The sequence below is a fragment of the Grus americana genome, chromosome 8 (genome assembly GCF_028858705.1).
Source record: "Grus americana isolate bGruAme1 chromosome 8, bGruAme1.mat, whole genome shotgun sequence".
NCBI classification, from domain to species: Eukaryota; Metazoa; Chordata; class Aves; order Gruiformes; family Gruidae; genus Grus; species Grus americana.
In genome coordinates this window covers 36,136,358-36,159,530 of record NC_072859.1, presented here as the reverse complement: position 1 = coordinate 36,159,530, position 23,173 = coordinate 36,136,358, and the positions used below count along the sequence as shown (strand labels likewise).

Sequence of the window (23,173 nt, the reverse complement as noted above, 5' to 3'; positions counted from 1 at the left end):
CACAGCTTAGCTCGGGAAAATGAAATAATCGCCGTGTCTGTGGCTGGGTCTGACAAAGAAATGTGCCGCTTGCTACAGGAAAACGAGCCTCACGTGACGTTAAAGGCAAATAAAACGTCCGTACGGCTGCAGACATCACGTAGCGGCATTCAGAGGGACGCTGACCACAAGAGGAGAGGCTCATTCTCACGCCTCGAGCACGGGTTGGGGGAGTTGTGCTCTCAAGAGCTTTGCAGAAACGCGCTGGCGAATGATGAAGCGGAGGCCCCAAAAGAGGATTTCTGCGGAGCTGTTGCTAACCCCAGCAGCGTGGGCCAGTGGAAGGTTTACAGACTACAGCACTGCCTCACCTTTCAGTGTCTGATAAAGGTGGATTTTCCTTTAGGAGAGAACAGAGAGGACTGTGAGGTGAGAATCAGTATGAAATTCAAAATCCAGAAGGAAAAATAGAGTTTGATTTTCCATTGTCACGCATTTAATGAGGACATATGTGAGTAAATCAGTGGCCATAACCAAAATTCAGGGACGTGTTATACCTCCTGTACGCTGTATACATGGCTATGAAAAACCAACGTAGTGATGACCAGGCCCACGTGGGTGATAGTCATGGTTTCCTAACCTTGCACTCAGGTTAAAAGTCAAACCTATAGAGGATAATATTGGACTAATAGGAGGTAGGGACAGGAAAGTAGTATATTTGGTTTGCCTGAAAAGCAGAGGAACAGTACAAACCTCAAGATTTCCCCACTCTAACCTTCAGATGGCTGATGGATATTTTTAATCAGCAACAAAGTTGTCTTTAAAAACCCCTCGCCCTCACTCAGATTACTCACCCGTGCGCAGTACTCCTGAGTGACAGGATGCCATTGAGGACAGGGGCATTTGAATAACTTTGACACTAGAAGGGCTATCTTTAGAATAATGCACTGCCATCGCGGCATTCTGCAATACTCTGTGGAAGGGATCATGAAGAGGATCCTCTACTTTCTTAAGAACAAAAGCAAGAAACGTGCCCTGGTTCTGGAAGTGGGATGATGGAGTAGATCAGAAATATCTACCAGAGAGATGCACCTTTTTTTTTAAAGAAGTGCTTTAAAAGCAACCCAAATAATACACTGAACCACAGTACCGTGAATTTGAAGGCAGTATTGTTAGTGCAAACAATTTCTGCTAGGCAAAAGACTCTGCATCACCATCTCAGAGGCAGGAGTTTCTTCCGTTCCACCTCCCTTTTCCTGTGGTCCTCCTTAGCTCTTCTCTCCTGCTCCCCAGACAGTGGCTGCCTTCTCTGGGCAAATCGCCCCTGACAGCTCCCTTAAGAAAATCGTGCTAATGTTAAACCATTCTTAAAAGTTGTATCTTTCTACCACATAAAAAGAAGAGAGCTAGACAGACTGTTCTTGCAGCCTTTTCACCACATTGCACTTTTTTTTCCCCCTGAGTGCCGTATAAAGCCGAGTGTCATCTGTCATCCCCCAGCCCCCCCAGATCATCTGCTCTGGTTTCACTGAGCAGCACAAGGGCATCCAGCCCACGGCCGCGACTCCCGCGGCACCACCGCCCCCAGCAGCTCTCTGCTCTCAGCACTCCAGCCCGCGCGCGGACGCGTGCCCAGCGCTGCGTCCTGCCTGAGCCACCCACGGCCACGCATCTGCCACGGGCGCTGCACTTCCAGAGGCACTGACGCAGCAGGAGCTTCTCTAAAACGTCCTTAACATTTACAATAAGAGTTTTAAAAAAAGAATGTAAATGCCTTGCTCCACCCAGCTGCAGACTAGAGGTCTTTTACAAAGCTGGTGCTTATAAGTCCAAGTCTTTTCAATCAGATTATACTCCCATTTATTTTTTTTTTTTAATGGTGACACGCAGCCCTTTCTGAAACCGCTGCCCTTGATGTCATTCCCTTTCTTTCCAAAAACCACACCAGGCTGGTCCATTCCATCACCCCAAGACTGTGGGCTGGTGCAAGTAAGAAAAAGTTACAGAGAACCCCCCCACAAGCCAGCCCCCACAAAACCCCCAGATACAGATGCCAGAGGAGCTATAAGGAAGACAGAACAATACCTGCTCTGGCCTGGTTTATCTGTCCTCCATTCAGTCCACCTCATGGATCGAACTTTATTATTTGATTTAAAGAACCACATAAAGCAGAGATTTAGCCAAAACTTTCTCATGAGCTTGAGGCTACTAGGAAACAGCCTTACCTGCAAATGCAGGAACCAATAACTTCCAGAATTATTCTACAGGAAAAAAGCCCATAAAGGTGGAGAAAGACAAGAACAAAAATCAGTAGCAGAATAACGGAAGAGTACCTAATGACAAAGAGCAGCCCTTCTCAGCTGGAGTCAGGAAAAGGTGAATGCCAAAAAATGGTAGCTTTTATGTACCTAAGCTAGCAAAGGGGATGGGTGTTACAACTGACTCCTACGAGACAGGATCACAGGGAAGGCAACTGCAAAATGTCAGCTTCAAACCCAGAATGGTCACTTGTGAAACTGGAAGACACAGGAGGTCAGAAACAATAAATGGGAAAGGTAAACGGCCCATTCAGGACCTTCCTGGAAATCAAAACTGAGTGAGAGAAGATGGACCCAAATGGAAAAGTAAAATGAAAATAAGGGCACATGACTTATCGACCATAAAATTTAATTTGCATCTAAGATTAGAGTCCAGCCAGGTGGACTGTCCTGTAGCGAACAGCTGGAATAGAAAATCAGTCACCAGCACAAGGAATTGCTGAATGAAATCCTGAGAAAACTGGCAGTGGCTTTGAAAACGCAGCTGATGAGAGCAGAAAGGAAAATAGAGCTGGTCTCTTGTGTAATTGCCAACAAGCACACTAGCGCTCATGAAGAAAAAGAGATCTACTCCAAAAGCATTGCTCTGCACGTTGTGACAAGCAGCCACCACCCCGAAGCAAAACCAGAGGAAGTGCGGATGTTAGAACACATAGCGTCAGGCGCTAGAAAACCGTCAGAAGCCTGCAGGGTCTCGGTAGTGGGTGTTTATCGTCCTTCCCACAATACTTCTGGCATAAGAAGGATGAAGGCTCTGGAGGCACAAGTCGTGAAGAACAAGACGACCTTACCTCTGTCCTCATCCCCTCAGACCGTAAGAAGTCTCTCTCCTATTTTCAATCCTGAACGGCAGAATTCATTTTCCACAGAAGGAAATGAAGGTGATGTGATGGAGGCCACGGGATTACGTGTGCGGAGGCATTTATAAAAGGAAAGAAATGCCACTAATGAGACAGGAGTGGTAAAGAACTCAGAAGAAAAAAATCCGAGCATTGCATCGGGTGGAGAGCGGAGACTGGTTTTTGAAGATGCCGCACAATACTTCAGCCAAAGCCAGGAATGCAAATGCAGAGCAAAAATGTAACTACAGTAGAAATGTCAAGGATTTGGGAAGCCCATGAAAACGTGCACAAGGAGTCCTGCCTGTTCTGAATCCTGTAATTCAGCTGCTGTGGCCCAGGTTTCTGCAAAGAATGGTGCAATTTCAACACAAATTCAGGCTGTTCCCTGCTAGAGTCACCGAGTTTATACTTGAGTATTCTAGTTAATTGGCAGTTAACTAGAAGTAAAAGGAGGTTAATGTTGCAAACAACCTGAGCGGGACTGATAACACTGGAGAAGACGAAACAAAACTAGAGAAAAGAGGAAATACCGTGTCACTTAATGAAAATGAATTGAAGTTGAAAACATTATTTCTCAGACACACAAATAATCTCAGATACCAAAACAGAAAATATGCTACAAATTTTGGATAATGTGAAGAGCAAAACATACCAACACAATAAAAAAGTACCAAGTTACATCTAGTACAGCCAGTATCCTCAGTCCTACAGAAAAAGGAAATATATTACTGGGCAGTGATTCCAGTCTTCCAATTAACAGTGCTGTGCATACAGAAGATGTGCAGGATTTGCAAGACTTTGAAAACAATAAACCTTATCAAGACAACAATGCACTTGAAGCTGAAATGCCACTGGAAGAACACAAAGAGGCTTTTCTACCGGAATTAGGAGATGGTAGGTTTGGGGCAGAAAATGAAGTGTCTTTAATTCTTTGCAGAATAAATGAAGCTGCAAACTCCACTACAAAAGCTATACTGTACCCACCATCTGTGGAATATGCTAATGCATCACCTTGGGAAGCAAAAGACAGTGGGGAAAAACCCCATCATGACGGTGCTCTTTTTCTCTCTTCAAATCTACAGACAAACCGCCCCAGCTTTCCTGACAGTTATTAGCATCATTGCGGTGGGAAATTTCAGCAAGTCCAAAACCATAAATTAGTTTTTGATTAAAATATCGGAAAAAATTTAAGGTAATTCAGCTCAAGCAATTTTACTCTGTTAGCTGAATGGTGGGTTCGGTAGTGGGAAGAATCAGACGGGAACCACATCTGGTTGTGCCAGAGCCAAACAGAACAACACAGAACACAAGCGAGAGGAAGATAAACCAGGAAAAGTTCTCTGACCGGAGCAGGCAGTGTGTTTATGACCTGCAACATACAGCACAAATTTAATTTAATGTAAAAATTTACATTTACGGTTCTCAAACCCATGTCTGCTCTCTGTAATGTACAAGCTGCGGTACTTGAAACATTTCCGTGCTTGGCGTATTACTGCTTGCTTGACACAATTTTTATACCTGCATCTCTTGACCTCTATCTGGAATTCACAGCGCCTGCTGGGTTCTCTGGTGTCCCCTCCCTCGTGAAGCACAGGAACCCGCTGAGCTCCTGGTGGCAGGGGCTGGTGCCCGGCTCTCTCCAGGACACGAGCCCTTTCTGGCAGGCTGCTTTTAGGATCCCTGGGCGGCAATCCCATAACCTGCCGCTGTGTGCTAGCTAGAGCTGCTGCTCGGAAACTACATTTTAACACAGAAGGAGTTCTGAGCAGATCCAAAATATTCTTAACTCTGTATTTGCTTGACTTCCAAACCTGTGGGTCTGAAAATTTATCGCTAAAGATCACCCTGTGAGGACTAGTCTCTTGGACCAGGCGATGTGTCCTCATTGCTCTTATCTACTCTGCATTTGAGAGGAGAAAAATATATTGCTTTAAAAGCAAGAAACACAGTGATAAGTAAACGTATATAGGTGCTTTTTCATGGAACGTAAATACACAAGCTCAGTAGGCAGAGTTTATCTTAAAGCAGCTTAAGAAAAAAACCCCACAAAAACAGTGTGCAGTTTTGGGTGTTATGGACCGAGAGCAGCTGCCCTGAGAGAGTCTCCAGATTGACTTCTGTTGCTCTCAGAAACAGGATTTCTCAGAACTTCTGGCTGTATGTCCTATCCCCGACTGTTCCCAGAGCAGGGACTGCAGCAATGTGGCAGAAATGCCGGGGTGAGGACTTCTGATTGTCTTCAGGTCTTTCAGTCTTCTACACACCTCCCGTGCTCGTACCCTGTTAGTATATCAGGGAGTGGCCTCAGGACATGGCATAAAAGTAGTCAGAAGTTTATACACTGCCAGGGTAACCTGGCTCCTCTTTGGGATGGGACAGATTTTATTTTTCACATGGAAAAAAAATCAAGAATTCTTAGGAAATACTTTCAAAAATCTGAGAGCAGCAAGTACTTTTCTACTCACTCAATAATAACTCAAGTCATAATCAAAGTTACATAATTACTTAAAGTTTCATTGAACGGCTAAATGTTAATCTACTTTCTTCCTCAAAACCAACTCTTCTGTATTCCTTGACATACACCGTTATCAGTCTCAGGGCTTTCTGCACGGCACTTGTCTTGGAAAGCGGGGCTTTTGGGGGAGCCAGGGGAGGTCAGGCAGATGGTTGCCCAAGCAGAAATACCCGATATCCTGGTGCCTTTCCGGCTGCGCGAGGCGGGGGCACTCACCTCGGGACAGGCGTTCCAGCCCCTCATCAGCAGGGCAGAGATGGGCTTGGGGATGGAGTACCCGATGGGCGGGCGGATGTGGTGGTACGCCATGTCGGCCGCCGCCGCCGCTGCAAGCGAACAGCCCGACAGAGACCCGTTAGCACCCAGCAATCACACACATTCCCAGGAAAACACAACCCATTCACTACTGACATGGAGAAGTGCTGAGCCATCAAACCTGTGGATAAAGACTCGTAGCTACGGAGGCTTCCCCACCCGCGCTGTTGGTCAAGAGAGCGAGGGCAGGCCATAACCCCGCATGGACACGCATTGCTGTTAAGGCTGAGCATGGGTGAGGACAACCTAATTCAGGTTAAACCCTAAAAAAGAAACTTTAGGGGAAAATATCAGTTAACCTTCAACTCACTAAAAAAAATAAAATAATCTTCGCTATTAAGAGAGGATGACAGGTCTCCTCCAGTTGCGGATAAGTTGGTAACAGACTCAAATGTCTTAAAATAACCCATGGCTAGTTCTGCTACAGTCTAAGACTAAAATTAATTTCATGTCTGTCTTTAGTACAAATCTAGTAAGCACCTTTTCACACATGCTAGCTGCTACTGACTGAGACAAAATTTCTAAAACGTTTTCCTAACTGGGTGTACACATTTAGTGAATCCAAATACACGGTTAATCCCTCTCATTCCTCTTGAGCAAAAATTTTTCAAGTCAAAACAAATGTATTTTGAACTCATATCAAAAGTAAAAATCCTCTGTTTGCCTGACACTTTAAAACGTTGTGATCAGAGTATATGGAATATGCAGGGAACTGGAAGATTGCAGCCATGAGATTGTATCACGAATGGTCTAATTTTTAACCATACCCCATTCTCATCACAGTATGCATCATAAGACGAGATTAATTTCAGCCATTGCCCGTCCTCATTGCAGCTTTTGTCTGCCTAATGATGTTTCAGAACGTTAATATCGGGTACATCCTGTGATGTTGTAACTGTATGGAGACAGGAGGGGCAAACACAGTTTGCCTAATTTTGATTCCACTCTAACAAGGTTTTGAAGGCATGGCTCATATACCGCTGGATTCATCTTTTGCCTGTCAGACGCTATGACAAGAGGGAAAATGCAAATCAGATTGATAGCAATAAAAAATGCTCCAATTTTTCTGCCACAGGTAATGTGATACATCACCTATCGGCAAAATCTTGTCTTACCAAAGTTGATAGGATTTATCCCATCAGTTTAATGGGGTCAGGGTTAGAAAAAGAAGGGGAGAAACGCACTGTGTGCCTCTGCGTACATCTATACTTCACAAAGTTTGTCTGGGTCACTGTTTTTTGTGCTCTCTTTTCACAGTCAGTGGGCTTTTTCTTCAGCTAAAAAAAAAAAATCTGTCAAAAAGTACTTTAGAATGTCTCAATTAAATGACAAAAATCCATTCTTCTCAAACATGAGCAAAACGAAAAAGAATTTGGGTGGTCCCCAAAACTCTGAACTTAGTGATGCTTTCCAGCTCTGCTATGTGATATCCTTGAACCTCTGGGTTGGTCAGACTCTGCCTTTCCTCTGGGTCAGAGCAACTATAAACCATGAGAGGAATCAAGGAAAACCTGCCTACAAAAATGTTATTTTAATTTGTTCTTGTTTATGGATCAAGGGAACAACTGTACCAACTGCAGAACGGTCATCAACATCTCCTCCATTGGATACCTGTAAGTTTATAACCATAACGTGCCGTTTCCTTGTGCAAGTGCCGTCTTTGTGTTATTTTTGCTACGTGGGAGGCATTGGTTCAGTTTCTGGATCTAGTTTCACACCTATAATTTCCAGGCATCTACATCCCTGTGTTTCCCCACAAAGCTCTACCCAAAGCTTACGTGCTGAGAGCTGCACCGGTGTAAATGGAACGCCATCTGCAGCAAACAGCCAAGGCAGAGGATCTTCAGGTATCTGAGGGTATCCTCTCGCCCCAGGCCTTCCAAAACATCTTTTAAAAGGAAGATTGTACCCCGGGTAACTGCCAGCAGCTGCTTCCACGGGCAGACTGTGCCTGGAGCCCCGGGCGGTGCCTTTGCGGTCATGCACGAGAGGTACATAAAGCACGAATAGAGACCCGAGCCACAGCTCTCAGGAAAACAGGACAGGATCACCTGGGAGCCATTCTCACTCGATGACAGACCCAGTCAGCTCCGCTACAGCTCAAGAGGCGGGCAACGAACGCATCAGCACATCTGCTGACGAACCCGCATCCCAGCCACACAACCCCAAAGGCAAACAATGGCAGCAAACCCAGAGGTCAGACACACGTCCCCCTGCACTGGCCTGCAAGAGCACTCTCCCGTTGCTTACGGAAGCACAGTCCTGCTGAGGTCACGCAGCGTTTGTGAAATACAGCTCTTGTGCCTCCGTGCACGTTTAGCTGTGCTCCATGCTCGCGCAGCCTCAGCCTGCTTGTGAATCCCAGCTGTTCCCTGAGCTGGCTGCAAACCTGAAGGGCATTTGCAACGTAGCCTGCGCCTTAATAATATAGCGATCTGATAGTGACACAATTCATTATCAACTGGTTGCCTAATTGCAAAGTATATGGACATTCTCAGACTGTAAAAACCTCAGCAAAGAAGTGATCTCTGTATTTAATTAATACTAGGTTTTGCCTTCTCCGGTTACTCCTCGGAACCGTCACGCTTTGTGGTTTTTCCACCTTGCCTGTTTTACAGGTGACTGCTGAGCGCGTGCAGCAGGTTCCCTTACTAACCAGGAGACACGCTGCAGGCTTTGGCTCCGCAGGGCTGCGTGCTACGGCCCTCCACAGCTGTTAGGTTTGGCTTAGTGATGAAGTGATTTCACTGGGGAACGCACCTCTGTTAATGGATGTTCCACTTGATAAATTGCGTAGTGACTTTGGTTCAATACCTATAAAAATGTTTATTCATATTCATCAGATAGAAATCTGGTGAATGAACGTCTTATTCGATATAGAGCATACCCTTATATAATTGCATCTTGTACTAGAATTAGTAGAGAACATCTAGTTCTTTTAATGGGGTGAGTACTTTTATTTCAATAGGTGACATCTAGTTTTCATTATAATCAAATCTTATGATCATATATTCAACACCTAATTATTTCAATGAACTTCATCTGAATGGCTTACTGGATGTCTAAGCCTACACAAAGGTAACTATAAACCGGAGAAAAAAGTCACCGATGCATAATTAGTGTTCTGCAGATATCATACAAAATTTTCATAAGAAAATTCCTCACCTGTAAATACATACTTTGGGAAAAATATGGGATTTGTATTTAACTGAATAGTCGTTATGTGAACATACATCTGAAATGTGGTACCTTTATATAGACTATAAACCATACAACATCCTCGAAGCTGCTTTTTGCAGAATATATATATATAAATTAGATGTGCACATTCAACATTGTTTTTTGTACGTAAACATATCTTTCACAAGCAGAGCAGTTTGAAGTACCACAGAGACTAGGAACTGGTTATAAACCATGACTGCTGCGTCTGAAAAATCACCTGCTTTGTGACCTCGTACAGAGTCTCCGTTTCCTTATCTGTGGAAGGGGGCAGGTCACACTCGGGCCACCGAAAGGACCAAAATCAGGTGCTAGGTGGGCTGGTGAAGCAGGCTTTTAAAAAGGCTAACTCAGCTTGAGAACAGACCTGGGTCAAACCTGAGCGTTTCTGAAAACTGCATCCCCATGTCTTTGGAAAATGTGTTTTGTAGTAGGATTCAGTGAGAGTGCTGGTGCTCTGGAGGTAAGGAAGGACCAGCGGAGGAGAAGGAAAGAGCACTCCCTGGGCACGGGGTCTCGGCAAAGAAGGAAGGGACAGAAAACGCTTCTCCTTAAAGCTGCGGAAGCAAAAAGCCCGCAAGCCCATGGAGTGAGGGTGAAGGGACCTTGTCATTCGGTTGATGTAATACATTAAAAAAAAAAGAGGAGGGGGGAGGAGGAGAGAAACAGTACCCCTATACCTTTTTTTATGCCTTTTATTTCATTTATGATGCTCCTAGTGAGCTTTAACTCCTCTCAAGTCTTCTAGTCCTATCTAGACCATAATTTGAACAGAGTAAAATGGTTAATTCAGAATGAACTGAGACTAATGTCAGAAATGGTGACCTTATAGAAGGCTTTGATAATATGGATGATAGAGAACTAGAACTTCACCCAGGAACGGACAGCCCTGGTCTTCAGTTAAATGGCCGTGAAACAAAAAACCCGTGGAATAAGAACACAAACACGAAAATGATAAAGAACTGAAACTCAGGTTCACGGCTAAAGGTATTTTATTCCTAGACCCTGCAGTGGAACTGAGTCAGATGTTCAGCTTCTGCATCACTTTAGCAGTTAGAAATAAAGGGATGAAAACCAGCTAATTCAGTGCAGGTCGTATACAAAGCTGGCACACTAACTGCCAACGATATTCGTGACAGCCGCCGTTTGCACGCGAGAAGCTGAACGTCTGGACATGACAAAGGCCTCCAAAGGAGTTTAATGAAGGTAAAATCTCAAAATAGCAGAAAACTGAATGTTTATTTAATGATTCCCCCAACAGAAACAAAAACCCCAAGCTAACAAAGGAATCAGTAAGACTTTGCGTATCTTTTCAAAGTAATTTTTGATATGACCAATGCCCTAATGAGAAAAATACGTTAGATTTAATTTAGTATTTAAGTAATTTATAAGGCAATTGACTTACTAAGGGAATAGAATATTGATTGGCACCTAAGAAGCAGAATTTGCCATACAGATATGCACAGAGACATAGATGTATGAGCACTAAAGGACTATACACTGTATATTTATATTCTGCTTGGGCATAAACATTTGCATGAACTAAGAGAAATTCACCTTTTTCAAGGTCAAAATGTTGCCATTGGCCACATTTTCTCCAAACCTCAGAAAAAACTATTTGAAATGCGTCTGACAAACTTTGCGCGTCTCTTCCCCCAGCAACTGTTCTCTTTGTACCCCAAACCCGGTTAAAGCACAACAACAGACCCCCCACGTTTCACAGCCGTTTCAGCTGCTGGAGTGAAATGTCTCAGCACGGTCCCCCCGGCAGAGACCGAGCTGCGCGGGAACGTGGGCACAGACCCCCTCCCTCCGGAGGGGGACAGGCTGCGGCGGTGCTGCGACGGCACGGGGGGGCCCGAACCTCTCTCTTTGCCCGTGCTGAGGCACTCTAACAACTCCTGGCAGGAAGGGCTCAACATCTCGGGGAGAGTGAAGTTGTGGTCCTGGAAATGATGATTTGCTGTTGGTACCCCACCGCTGTTCGCAGGTGCTCGCTTGAGCCACGTGAGATTACGCTCAAGGGGGAGATGGATGTATCAGGGAATGGCTTTACAATGCCAGCCCCAGTGTGAGAGACAACAGGTCTACAATTAGAGTGACTTGCTCATAAGCCTAGAGCCGGATAAGGAATTTTAAGTTATGTAGATCTTTAGCGAGTAATATATACGATTATAGTGGGATAGTCCTATGCTTTTCACGGAATGCGTAGTCTTAGCACTTCATAAGAAACTTCAGTAAAATATTGGTTAATGTTATGCAGTGTAGCTACTTCTCTAGTTCAGAGAAATTTAAATATTAATTCATCGAGCATCTTACCTGGTTTCAGGTGAGCAAATGGAATTTCACCTGTTAACAGCTCCCAGAGGCACAAAGCATAGCTGAAGACATCGGCCTTTATGGTGTACCTTGTGCACTGGGTGAACACCTCAGGGGCCATCCAGCGTAGGTTCTGCCATTCAGGAAACATCAAGAATACATTAACATCGTTCGCTTCCTCACGTACGCATCTTTTCCTGTATTTGTATGGTGGTTTTCCTTTCTTTTCTTATTTCCTTGCCCCCCAGAATAACTGGTAAATTTGCCAGGAAAAGTTTTCACCATAGCTGGGTGAACATCACCCATCCTATTCCGCACTTAGTCATTCTGATGGTGCAGACTTTCACGACCACGGAGCGGCACACACAACGCATCTGGACTAAACCTTAGGAAGACAACAATGCTGGCTTGTAAAGCTGACTCTCTGCGAGCAATAGGCTTGCAGTGGAGGAGAGAACTCTGAAAGAAGATCAGTGTCGAACAACTAATTCCCTATTAGAAACAGGAACCACCCGACAGCAACATGTGTGTGGGAGTGGGGAAGGGTGGATTAAAAAAAATGACACTTTACTAAGGATTTTGGGGGAAATAGAGCTCCAAAGACAACCTATAAAGCATTATTTTCTGTTGCAGATATTCTGTATTCACTTATGCCTGCTATTAAAGAGGCTTAAAGAAAAAAAAAGAAGCCCACAGAGAAACATTAAGAGAGATCTAATAACTACACCAGTTCATCTCTTCCAACAAAAATATTTCTAATGGCATTTTCTCCTAAACTGAGTTTGCCTGTATGTTTTATATTAATTACATGGAACAAAACAAGATACAAACCCCAGGTTGTTTTGTCATATTGTCTTCATCCAGGGATTGCAAAAATCTAGATTCTGAAACAAACAGAACAACAGAAAAAAAATTTACTGATAAACCAATGCAGATTCCCACCTTATTATACAAAATTCTTGGTAAAAAGTTGTGGGGTGGTTTTTGGTTTTTTTTTTTTTTTTTTTTTTTTTAAATAACTCTGTGATTTTGGAAGCCCAGGAGAATGGTGATAGCTGTTTTTCAACAAGGGTTTGTACACACAATGGGGCTTCTCAAACCTGCATGCCAAATTCAGCACTGACATAAATCCACAAAGCTCCATCGACATTAATCGCAGTTTACAGCAGCTGAGGATCCACCTCAGAATTTGTGACCTCACGGTTATTTGTACTGGTTAGCGTAACCGTATCTAGATTTACCACAACCAGTCCCTGAGCCCTGCATTAAAACGCAATCCCACAGGAGCCTGTCAGGCTTATTTAATGTCAGAAAAGCAGCCCACCTAAAAACGACAAGATCTTGCAAGACTGTGGCGAAGGTGGTAAATGCTATGTTTTGTGACACATAAGTAAGTCCCCAAGCACGACTTAGATGCCTTCGACATATCAGAAAAATGCGGTTAGGCATGCGTCTGTATGAATAAGTCTTGTCAGCGACACGCCAGAGAAGCAGCTGCTCCCACGTGGTCCAAGCCTTGTGCTGTCTCCTTGCTTCGGCACGTCTGGGTCAGCACTGGGTCCCCCACAGATACGGTCGTGCTGCCACCACCCTCCTCCTACGTTAAGCTGACGTTCATGCATCTCTGCTGATCGCATGCATGGTGATATTGCACAGTGCGGCCGTGTCTTAAGTAGTTCCTGAGGAGCTGGGTCAAACCCAGCACCCTAACCTCCGCCTTTGCACCAACAAAAATGCCTTCCCATGGAGCCTGACTGGCAAACACCAAGACGATGCATGAAATGCAGACTCATGAAGTACTGCCTAGTCTAATTCTGAACGCAAAAGGTTGCTGAGGTCCATAACTGAATTAAAGAACTACATTCTGCGTCCGTCTCACTGTCATCAGGGCTTCTTCCTCAAATAAACAGTGGGGGACTCCACAGCACTTGCTAACTTAGACGAGACAAAAAATAGGGGTATTCTCATCTGTAAAAGCCTCTGACTCCTCTCGTAATAGCAAAAATGAAGAGCAACCTCCTCAGCATTTTCTTTGTCAGCACACATTTAGTTTTAGAGAATTTGAGGTTAATTTATAAATGTTTCATAAAAACTCCTTACCTCCAAAATCAGCAACAACTGCATGACCATCCTCATACAGGAGAATATTGTGACTGGAGAAAAAATATTATTATAGATAATTGTTTAATAGCGTCTTAAAGATGGTGAAAATTTTACAATTTTTGGTTCATAGCTAAACTCTTGAGGAGTTCAAATCACCTGCTTAAGAAGATAAATATCAATAGATAAACCACTTTCAGCTACATCTCATATTTATCATTATGAAGTACACATTAACACTGAGGAGGCAAACTCAATGGCTTCATAAATAGGAATGTGAGTTTCTAATCAATACCAGTACAAAGCAATTTCTGCAATTAGTTATACATCAAGTGTAACAGCTTTATTTAATATGTACACTGAATTGCAGTGTTGAAATTAAAAAGATGAAATTTGAATATAAACAGCATGATGGTCTTTAAATAAAATGACATGGAATGATTCTCTTCTCTTTCAAGGCTTGTGTGAGTGTAAATTCATAGTGGTAATTCCTAATTTATGCCGATGTTCAGAAGGGAAGAAACACATCTGAAGAGCCCATATAGAATGGTTCACTAGAAGCCATCAGAAATCCATTAAGCTGGGGGAAAAAAATGGTAAAAACACAGCAGCGAGTCCTATTCAGTTTAACGCCCACAACTAATAACGCCAATGTGACTTCCATGAGACAAAGGTACTTTATTTCCTAAAGTGTCTCCGTTTGTTTATGAGGAGAAGGCACGCCTTTCGTCCTGTAGCTTATCTCAGCGTCTAGGACGAGAACCTCTCCGCGTCACACCGACGGAGAGCTCTCGGCTGGTACCACTAGAGCAGGATCTCTGTCCTGCCGGAGCTGTGGTTTAACCAAGCGGCATCTCCAGCCAGACACGCCGTGCTGCCGGGAGCTGCCGGAGCGGCCGTGCGAGGGCTGCCGAGCCCACCCGTGTCCGTCCCCGGCCTCCGCGCACCCCGCTCCAGGCGCTACAGCCTGCAAAATGCCCTGGATTTCGGGTGTGCGGCAGCCAGGGTGAGGCTCACGGTCACGCCTTCTAACTGCACTGCGGACAGCAAGAAACCCTGGGAAAACGTGGCATTCATCCTAGTCGTATACGTTAGGTATCATTTCAGCACAGAGCCTTTATCTTCGCCCAGACACGGTTTCTGGAGTTAGGAAGGAGGGAATAAATGCAGGAAAATTCCTGTTTGGTCAGCACGAGTACGGGGCGATCTCTGTCAGGACATCTAGAGATCAGAGAAATCATTTATCAAAGGTAATTACTTGTACTGACACCTATAAAAGTCAAATCTTTGAAACCATAGCAACTGCAGACCTCAGTGAATGTAGAGGAATGGATAACCAGAACTTTACCTTAGATTGTCAGCAGAGATATTTGGAGGCTTAAAGTTAAATCTACTGGATTTGTCCTAAAACTACTAGAACCAAAGAGGTGAATTATGAGATTTGTGTGGTGGTTTAAACCCGTTTATTGCAGGTAATGTGAAGAAAATTCAGCTTTATTTACATATTATTTGTTCAAAGACAGTGAGGGATATGGATAACGTCTGGGAGGAAATCTAACCAGATAGATGCATCTGCTCTATTAATTGGAGGATTTTAAAAAAAAAAGCTTCCAAGTATGAACAAAGCACCTACAGAGAGATTTCTGCATAAGGCTATAAATATTCTTATGCATTCTAGACAAGTGTCGTCTTGTGAGCAGGTAGGCAGGACAGCTGCAAATCAAACCAAACCAAATCAAAATATTTCTAACACCGAAACTGTTAAAAGGAAGATAATCAGATTAGATGAGAACCAAATGGGCATTTATTACACATTTTCTCCTTGACAGCTTCAAATAAGAGAAAAAAGTAACATTACCCTTGGAAAACAATGAATTCTCATTTGGGAGCACTTTATTCTTGGACTTGGACCGAATAGATAAAAGACTAGATGATACAAGTGAGAAAAGCATCAACTCCCGAATTCTGGAGTTTTAGAGTAGATTCAGTTGGAAGCAAACAGGACAGAAGTTCCCAGCCTTGCAAGCAGAACCTCTGCTCTGGGGGGATGCTCAGCCTGAACTAATTAGCCCTCCTCAGGGGCAGGGAGCAGTTTTCTGCGCAGACTGCCAACGTACCAGCGGTTTTTGCTCAGGATCAGTCTCCTCATGCAGGAGGAGAAGGGGTATGCGTTTGGTACGGCTGCATCAGCTCACCCGCAGCTAGCTCAGGAATCTTTCACGTGGGGCTGGCATTTGGAAATGCCTTCTGCTGACTTGGAGATTAATATTTGAAACAATACGTGCTGATAGAAAATAAAATATTGAGGGTGGGTCTGCTTTACTGCTTTACTGCTTACGCAGAGTGGAAATCAGAAGAAATTCTGACTGTGTAGGAGCTTACAGTGGGAAAACCCCATCCCTGTGTATTTGGCATTTCCAGGGACACTTCAGTTCCATTAATATATCGGGGCACTTGGAACCAGTTGAACGGGGCTCTGTCTATACCGACAACAGCTGGAGAACATCAGCACGTAGAGCCGTGGCGCTACTCCGACGCGTGCGGTGGGAAGCGGATATATGAGCTGTGCTCCAAGGTGGCTGGCGTTTACAACGAGCACCCAACTTCTGTTTTTGATGAGGAGGGAAGAATTTCTTCTGCACAGCATCTGTAGAGCTTAAAACAAGGCCTCCTCTCAAGTCACGGCAGTTATTGCACCTTGGGGGAAGCTCATGGCTCACAAGCCTCACTTCCCCTGGCAGCTGGCTGCCGTTGCCCGCAGACAGGTTCTCCGGACTCCTGAGGCCCCTGTCGAGGGGAAGGACTTTGGAGGAAGCACAAACATCAGCTCCACCAAGGGAGGAAAAGCGGAGCTTGAACGTTATGCACACTTAAGAGCAGAGCTTCCGAGACCCCGCAGGCTGCGTTCAGGTTAGGAGCAGCGTTGTAAAGGTGCCCGTATGCGCCGTGCGTAGTGTACACCAGGGACACGTCGGGTTCTCTGCGTGCCCAGGCACTGCTGAACTCTCTGTTCTCTGAGAATTTTCTATCCCTTTGATAATGATGATGTCTAACCCTGAGAGAATAAGACACTGTGTTCTCCCCAAAGCTACCAACGTACTACAGACGCTTAAGCAAGTGACCTCCAAGCTTTTGGTTCTGTCTCCCTGATGAAGGTTGCATAGGAAAATACTCGGAGCCATAGGCCAGCTGGGACTCATTCCCTCCAAAACCGATACGGCGAAACGCTCGTTCAGAGGTATCTCATTCCTCCATCGTTACTAAAAGGATATTGCCAAGAACCCAAATAGCTGTAATCTCTTGTCGCTGCCATACCTCATAGTTTGAGTTAACGAGTAGCCATCAAATTAAGCATGCAACACCAGTTTAGAACAAACTAAACTTAACCTTTTCAGCTCTGCCTCGGCTCTTAGTTATCATTTTACAATTTCATGAACAAAACCTCCTCAAAGTAAAAAAATAGGCATGAGATTTCATTTCTTAAGTAAGAAGCAGTTTATAACTCAAATTTGCAGGAGAGTTTCAAAGTGAATGTCTAATTACAGCCAGATTTTTATATCATCTTTATCTGTATAGTACACCTCTTCTCTCACTATTTCTGTTTCTAGGAGAAACGTGTGAGAATTGCACGGATGATTTTCTATAACCACGTGACAGAACAGACCGCACTCTGCTCCTCGCCGCATCGTTTTTTAAAATCGCGTTTACAGGAGGGAGCGGACCCAGTTCCGCACCGCTTTTCTCAGCGGGAACAACAAGCGCTGACCTCCAGACCCTCCGACCGGCTGCAGGGCTCACCCTCGGCCACAGCCCTCCGCAGCGAGCGGCAGAGGCGCGATCGTCCCCCCTGATCGCTGCCGCAGCCTCGGGGCTGCCGTGGGTGCGCGGGGCAGTTCTGGCTCTGCGGTCCCGCAGGCTCCCAAACCCCTGGCCCAGGTGGTCCCCAGGTCTGCTGAGAGCTCTCCTGGGCTCCCTGGAGCTAGCCAAGCAGCCTAGAGGCATTTGGCTCACAAGCAAGCTCCTTTCAAAAGCTCTGTAAGTCACACAGAAAGCAATCGCAAAGATAGATAAAGAAGGGTAATCAGGAAATGAGAAGTGAGTGCTCAGCGGCTCTGCAGTACTTCTGTTGAGGACTTCTGTAGTTTCAGATGCTCCTTCCTCTCCAAGGGTGAGACATTCAGGTAAGGTCATCCTGATTCAGTGCACGCTGGGTTAAAGCAGAACTCAGGAACGCTCAGCCGCCCGTACCTGTGCCCGGCACCCCCAGCTCCCCGTGGCCGGAGCCCGGGCGGATTCCTGCCTGAACGAACAGGGATTCTCGGGAGGGCGAGGGGACAGACGGTTCGATTCAGCTCATTTGGGGTGGTGCGAAGCTGCACCGCTTGCACCTGCAAGCACCGTACCTCACCGCTGGAGATGACCCTGGGCTGACGGGAAGGTGAGGCAGCACGAACCCATTTCTCACAGTGCATTCAGGGGACTGGAACAGCACAATGCACTTTCTGCGTGCTCACCAGCGTGCATGCATCGGCTTCCAGGGTTAATACATGGGGACGGAGCTGGGCACCTCTCAAGCGCGGTAATACGTGCTGCTCTATGAGCAAAGAAGTCGAGAGAGGCTGGCTGAGCCTGCAGCAAACTCTGCTCACCAGTGGAGCCGACTGTAAAAGGGGCATCCTGTGCCATTATGCCAGAGAGTTTTATGTGCTGCTCACCAATGAAATAAAATTTGCTAAGCATTAATTTCCTGAAAAACGAAGAAAAGGAACACTAATACACACAAACATGATTGGCTAAAGTGAGGATTCTGTGGGTTTTTTAGCCGAGGGAGTATTTGTATTGATAATCTTTGCACTGCCTACCCTTTGCTGCAGCAAGCAATAGAGGTCCCACCACCACCAGGCAATACAGGTCCCACCACTGCTCATCGCTCTCTCTCCTCTGCAGCCTTGCCCCGCCAGGAAACCTGACCACTAATGAGATCTGGACGCGAGGACGGTGTCTTTGAGCACAGCCACATCTTGCTTCGGCCGCATGTCTATGAGCTTAGGGAGCATTTTGACTTTTGAAGGTCAGCAGCAGGGCAGGGTAATTCTTGGCAATGCTTCTGCTTGGTTTTGAGCTCAGATCTAAGGGGCAAATTGCAGCCCATTCACTGCTTTCCCAAATGAGCCTGGAGGGGCTTGTTTCCCAGAGTCCAAATCTCTGGCGAAACAGCTTGATGTACACTTAATAACTAACTGTACATAACTTTATTTGGAAGCTTCAGATAGCTTCTTTCAGCAGTAGAAGTGTTAAGAAACAGTTGCCTCATTGGTATTCCTACTTCAGCAGTTTGTAGCTCAGTAGCAAAGGTAAATCTGGGCTGAGCTGTGATTTGCCAAAGGCCAGCCACGCGAACAGAAGTTAGAAAAAAAAAATCAACCACTTCTTATTTCTACTCCCGGCCTGCCTGTGATATACGTACCTATACCTGTTGGTCACAATGGTGGCATAACCAGTGTTAATATCTAACTTCAGAACCACAGGATTATTGATAATTTTAATTAATCAAATGCAACTAACTAGTATCAATTATTTACTCAGAGACAGGGGTTCTCACCAGAACAACCGACAGAACCCAATTTACAATGTGACATTTAAAACAAGACTGGGTGAAGATTTAGGAAAAAGACAACGGGGAACAAATCTGCAATGGCTACTAGAAGGTGGATTTACAGATTAAGGTCCTTAGCGTGTACAGCATCGATCTGATCTGAACTCCCACGTAACACAGGACATTTCATTCCTCTAAATTCTTGGCTCACAGTAAGAATTGTGGCTGAGTGGATCATATGTTTTGGAAAAAGAAGACATGTTCCACGTTGGTGAGACAGTTACTCTGCTCTGACGCCGAAGGAGCCAAAAGGCTGTTTGACTGTACTGGCATAATCTTCTAAAAGTTGTGGCATAACCTACACTACTAACACGTAGCCCTCTCTGGAAGGCTTTTAGCTGCATGTGCCCAGCACATGCATTAAATGTGTAACTCCTAATAAATCTGCAGCTGACATGTCACCACGATGATCTACAAAACAAAATTCCTCCAATCGACCGTGGTCGGAAAGTCTAAAGAGCTCACGCAGAGTACGTACACAGTCTTTCAGGCAATCTTCTACTTACACCTAGCTTATAAATGCTCCAGAGGTTTCGTATCATCTTCTCAAACCCCATTATCTCAACACAGCTACCTAAGAAGAACACAACAGCACAAGAATGACAAGAACCTGAAGGGCTGCTTGCTGATTTCCTGCTGCCCACCCAGAGTTAGCCGTGAGATGCACATGCACAACTGTTAGAATTATTGGCCGAGGACGCCGGGACGGAGGCATTTGCAGAAAACTGGTAATATACAGAGACTAGGCTGGTGTCCCAAGGAAAACTAAGCCTCAAAGGTCTTGGAAATAAACTAATTTAGTAGGGTTGGTGGGGAAATAAGCCCAGGTATTTCTGGAAATTTCGAAGACTCCAACTTTTGATTTTGTCCTGAATTAAGATGGAAAGCAGACAGTTCGTAATGTGCTGTGCAAAGAAAATGACATTTTTTCCCCTGTAGGTAACTAAATAACCTGACTGAAGTGTTCCATTCTGAATTTATCCTCTAAGCTGGCCTACGTTGCAAAAAATGATAAATCCTAAGAGCCTACATTATTCAACTATTAAACAACTGCATGTAAAAAGGAAAATTTGATAATGCCCAGGGAGAATTTCCATGAACTTCATGCATTACTGAAAACAAAATGAAAACGTAACTTCTCTGATAGAAAATACTTCAGATGGAAAGTTTCCAGTCAGCCCTACCATGGTTTATATGCAGACTGGTCACTAGAGGGGGATGCAATGCACAGTTTGTAATCATGTCACATTATCTCTGAATTTTCTTTCACTGTGGGTCTCTGTGATATGGATCAATTATACCCTTTGGTAACACTTGTTTTAGCTTAAATGCACATGTTCATTCTGGAAAGATAATTCAAATTATATTTACTTTGCCTAAAGTATAGAGAAAAAGAGCAAACAGTAACAAAGGATGGGAAACGTTGGAGTAGATAATGCTTTTCTTTTGCCAACTCTGTTATGCTACATTGCACTACAAATTAAGATAGTTTTATATGTTGCTTGTGCTTGTAAATATGTTGTGGGACTAAACCATTTGGAAGTAATAGTCCTTACCGGGTATACATCCTTTTTAAAATCTTATTTTATTTTTTGTGTGCCCAATCCTTAATGGACCACAAAAGGAATAAGAAAGACAAAAAAAGAGGAGAGATCTCGTTTCTCCTCTCACAGTCTTTTAATCCCCAGTAAATGGCAGCGAGCATTAAATCAAATCCGTCTCTCTGACATTCTTGGTTACACCTCTCACAGACAGACCTGTTCCCTGGTCATTCAGGAGACACTACTGGCTTTACGAGCACTGTGACACTGCAAATATGGCTTAGCGCATCTTCAAAGCCTTAATCTTGAAAATCTATCTTTCTCCTAATACCAGTCCCCATTTCACGGCTTTTGACTGGACTGTGGAACTTGAAATTAAAGCTGTTGGCAGCAGTCCTTCCTCCTCTGCGGTACTTCCTCACTGAGAGATAGAGAAGCAAAGGATTGAAGCTCTGTCAATCAAAGTGACCAAAAATTGAATCTAGTCCAAAACATCTTCTCTTCTGCATTTTGTAAGGGGCTCAGTCTAATCTACTGGTAGGTTTTGCCATATGAAATGAAATATTCTGCCAGAGATAAGGTTTGAAGCCAGCTTTGTATACTATTACTGGATTTCATACAGGCATTTCATTTTGAAGTCAGTCCAACTTTGGGGAAGGTTTTGTACTAGATGATCTTGGAGGTCCCTCCCACCTTAACTGTTCTATGATTTTATTAACTGTAGCTTTCCAGTGCTCTCCCTTTAATCTCTCGGCATGCAAACAGCTCTTTATGCAACAGATTATGTAGGGATTTGCTAACGGAATTAATTAATTCCCCAAGCATTGAGTAAACACCTATATGCATAGAATCCCAGAACCCCAGCCTGGTTTGGTTGGCAGGGACCTCCCAGCCCACCCAGTGCCACCCCCTGCCACGGGCAGGGACACCCTCCACTAGCCCAGGTTGCCCAAAGCCCCATCCAACCTGGCCTTGAACCCTGCCAGGGAGCCAGGGGCAGCCACAGCTTCTCTGGGCACCCTGTGCCAGGGCCTCAGCACCCTCACAGGGAAGGATTTCTGCCTCACATCCCATCTCCATCTCCCCTCCTGCAGCTTCAGGCCATTCCCCTTGGCCTGTCACTCCCTGCCTTTGTCACCAGCCCCTCTCCAGCTTTCCTGGAGCCTCTGCAGGGACTGGAAGGGGCTCTAAGGTCTCCCCGCAGCCTTCTCTTCTCCAGGCTGAACAACCCCAACTCTCTCATTTTTATACACATATGGGCTTTTGCTTCTGTGGATCTAAAAATACCTTTCTAATGTACTTATTCCCTGCTCCTCTTCTTTTTCAAACTACATTGATTATGCAAAATGACATTTTGCTACAATGCCGAAGCATTTGCCAGTGTACAGTTATTGGAACTGCAGTGTTCCCTCCCCGTATACAAAGGAATTTTAGCTCCTCGTGCTCAGAACTGGCGATAGAAAGACTCTTCATACCAGCGCAGTAAATATGAGCAGTTGCGCAGAAGGTATGTAACTAAGAACCAGCTTCTCTCCCTCGGTTCTGCAGGCTGGAAATGCCAGGCCAGGGACTTCAGAGGTCTTTCTCAGAACCGAGAGGACGCATTCAGTGTAACAGAATCTTGGTGCAGTCTGTGCACCACTGCCTGAGATATTGCCTAACCATAGTTTTCTTATACACCGTAAAGACAGACAGTTGCGTTCTTAGGACTGGAGTATTTTCACATCGCCATCTGCCTGAATGTGGGAAAACTCCTGGTGCGACTCACGTTCACAAGGTTTGACGGAGCTGTTTATAATTTGGAAAGCTGAACTGAAACACGCAACATGTATTTAACGTAACAAAACTGAGTTCACTAAGGAGTTAGGAACGTAAGCCGTACTCACAACTCTATGTGACTTCAAATTGGAATTTGGGTTTACTGTGGCTAAAAACCGAGGTGAGCACCTACGCTGCCGTCACTAGGACAAAACCCGCAGAGCTCGTCTGAAGGGAGAGAACGTCGCGGTTTTGGAAGGCACCTACTTCACGTTAATAAAGAACGAAAGTCCTTTGATAATCCAGGAGAAGGTGAGGAGGCCAGTCGATAGATGTTGGTAGATCTAGGGTACCTGCAACTTTTAAAGTGAAGGTAAGCTATGAAAAGATTGATAGATTATCTGATCCTTAGGGACGTGAATACGCAGCGGTGTTCCAGCTGAAATGCGTGCACTACTCAGGCAAAGCTACGGCCCGTGTGGTACGTACCAGACTGAAATGTTTGGTTCTAACAGCAGAGGACTGCGGTTCCTAGCGCATGTAAGGTCTCACGGTCCTAAGCTGAGCAATGACTGAAATGATTCTTTGTGGGTTTATTATCTGCAGAGTCG

At 44.8% G+C, this 23,173-nt stretch overlaps 1 protein-coding gene across 4 annotated transcripts in view; it reads right to left on the bottom strand.

The window, feature by feature from the left end:
- Nucleotides 1-23,173, bottom strand: part of TNNI3K (TNNI3 interacting kinase) — a 99,385-nt gene that overhangs the window by 23,645 nt on the left and 52,567 nt on the right. For 3 of the 4 annotated variants that reach the window (XM_054834518.1, XM_054834519.1, XM_054834517.1), the window contains exons 18-21: nt 13,608-13,660; nt 12,339-12,391; nt 11,508-11,640; nt 5,871-5,980 (exon numbers count right to left, since the gene is read on the bottom strand). In XM_054834518.1, coding sequence (XP_054690493.1) covers nt 5,871-5,980; nt 11,508-11,640; nt 12,339-12,391; nt 13,608-13,660 — 349 coding nt within the window. The remainder of the gene's footprint in view (nt 1-5,870; nt 5,981-11,507; nt 11,641-12,338; nt 12,392-13,607; nt 13,661-23,173) is intronic. The other variant, XM_054834520.1, reaches the window with a different exon arrangement.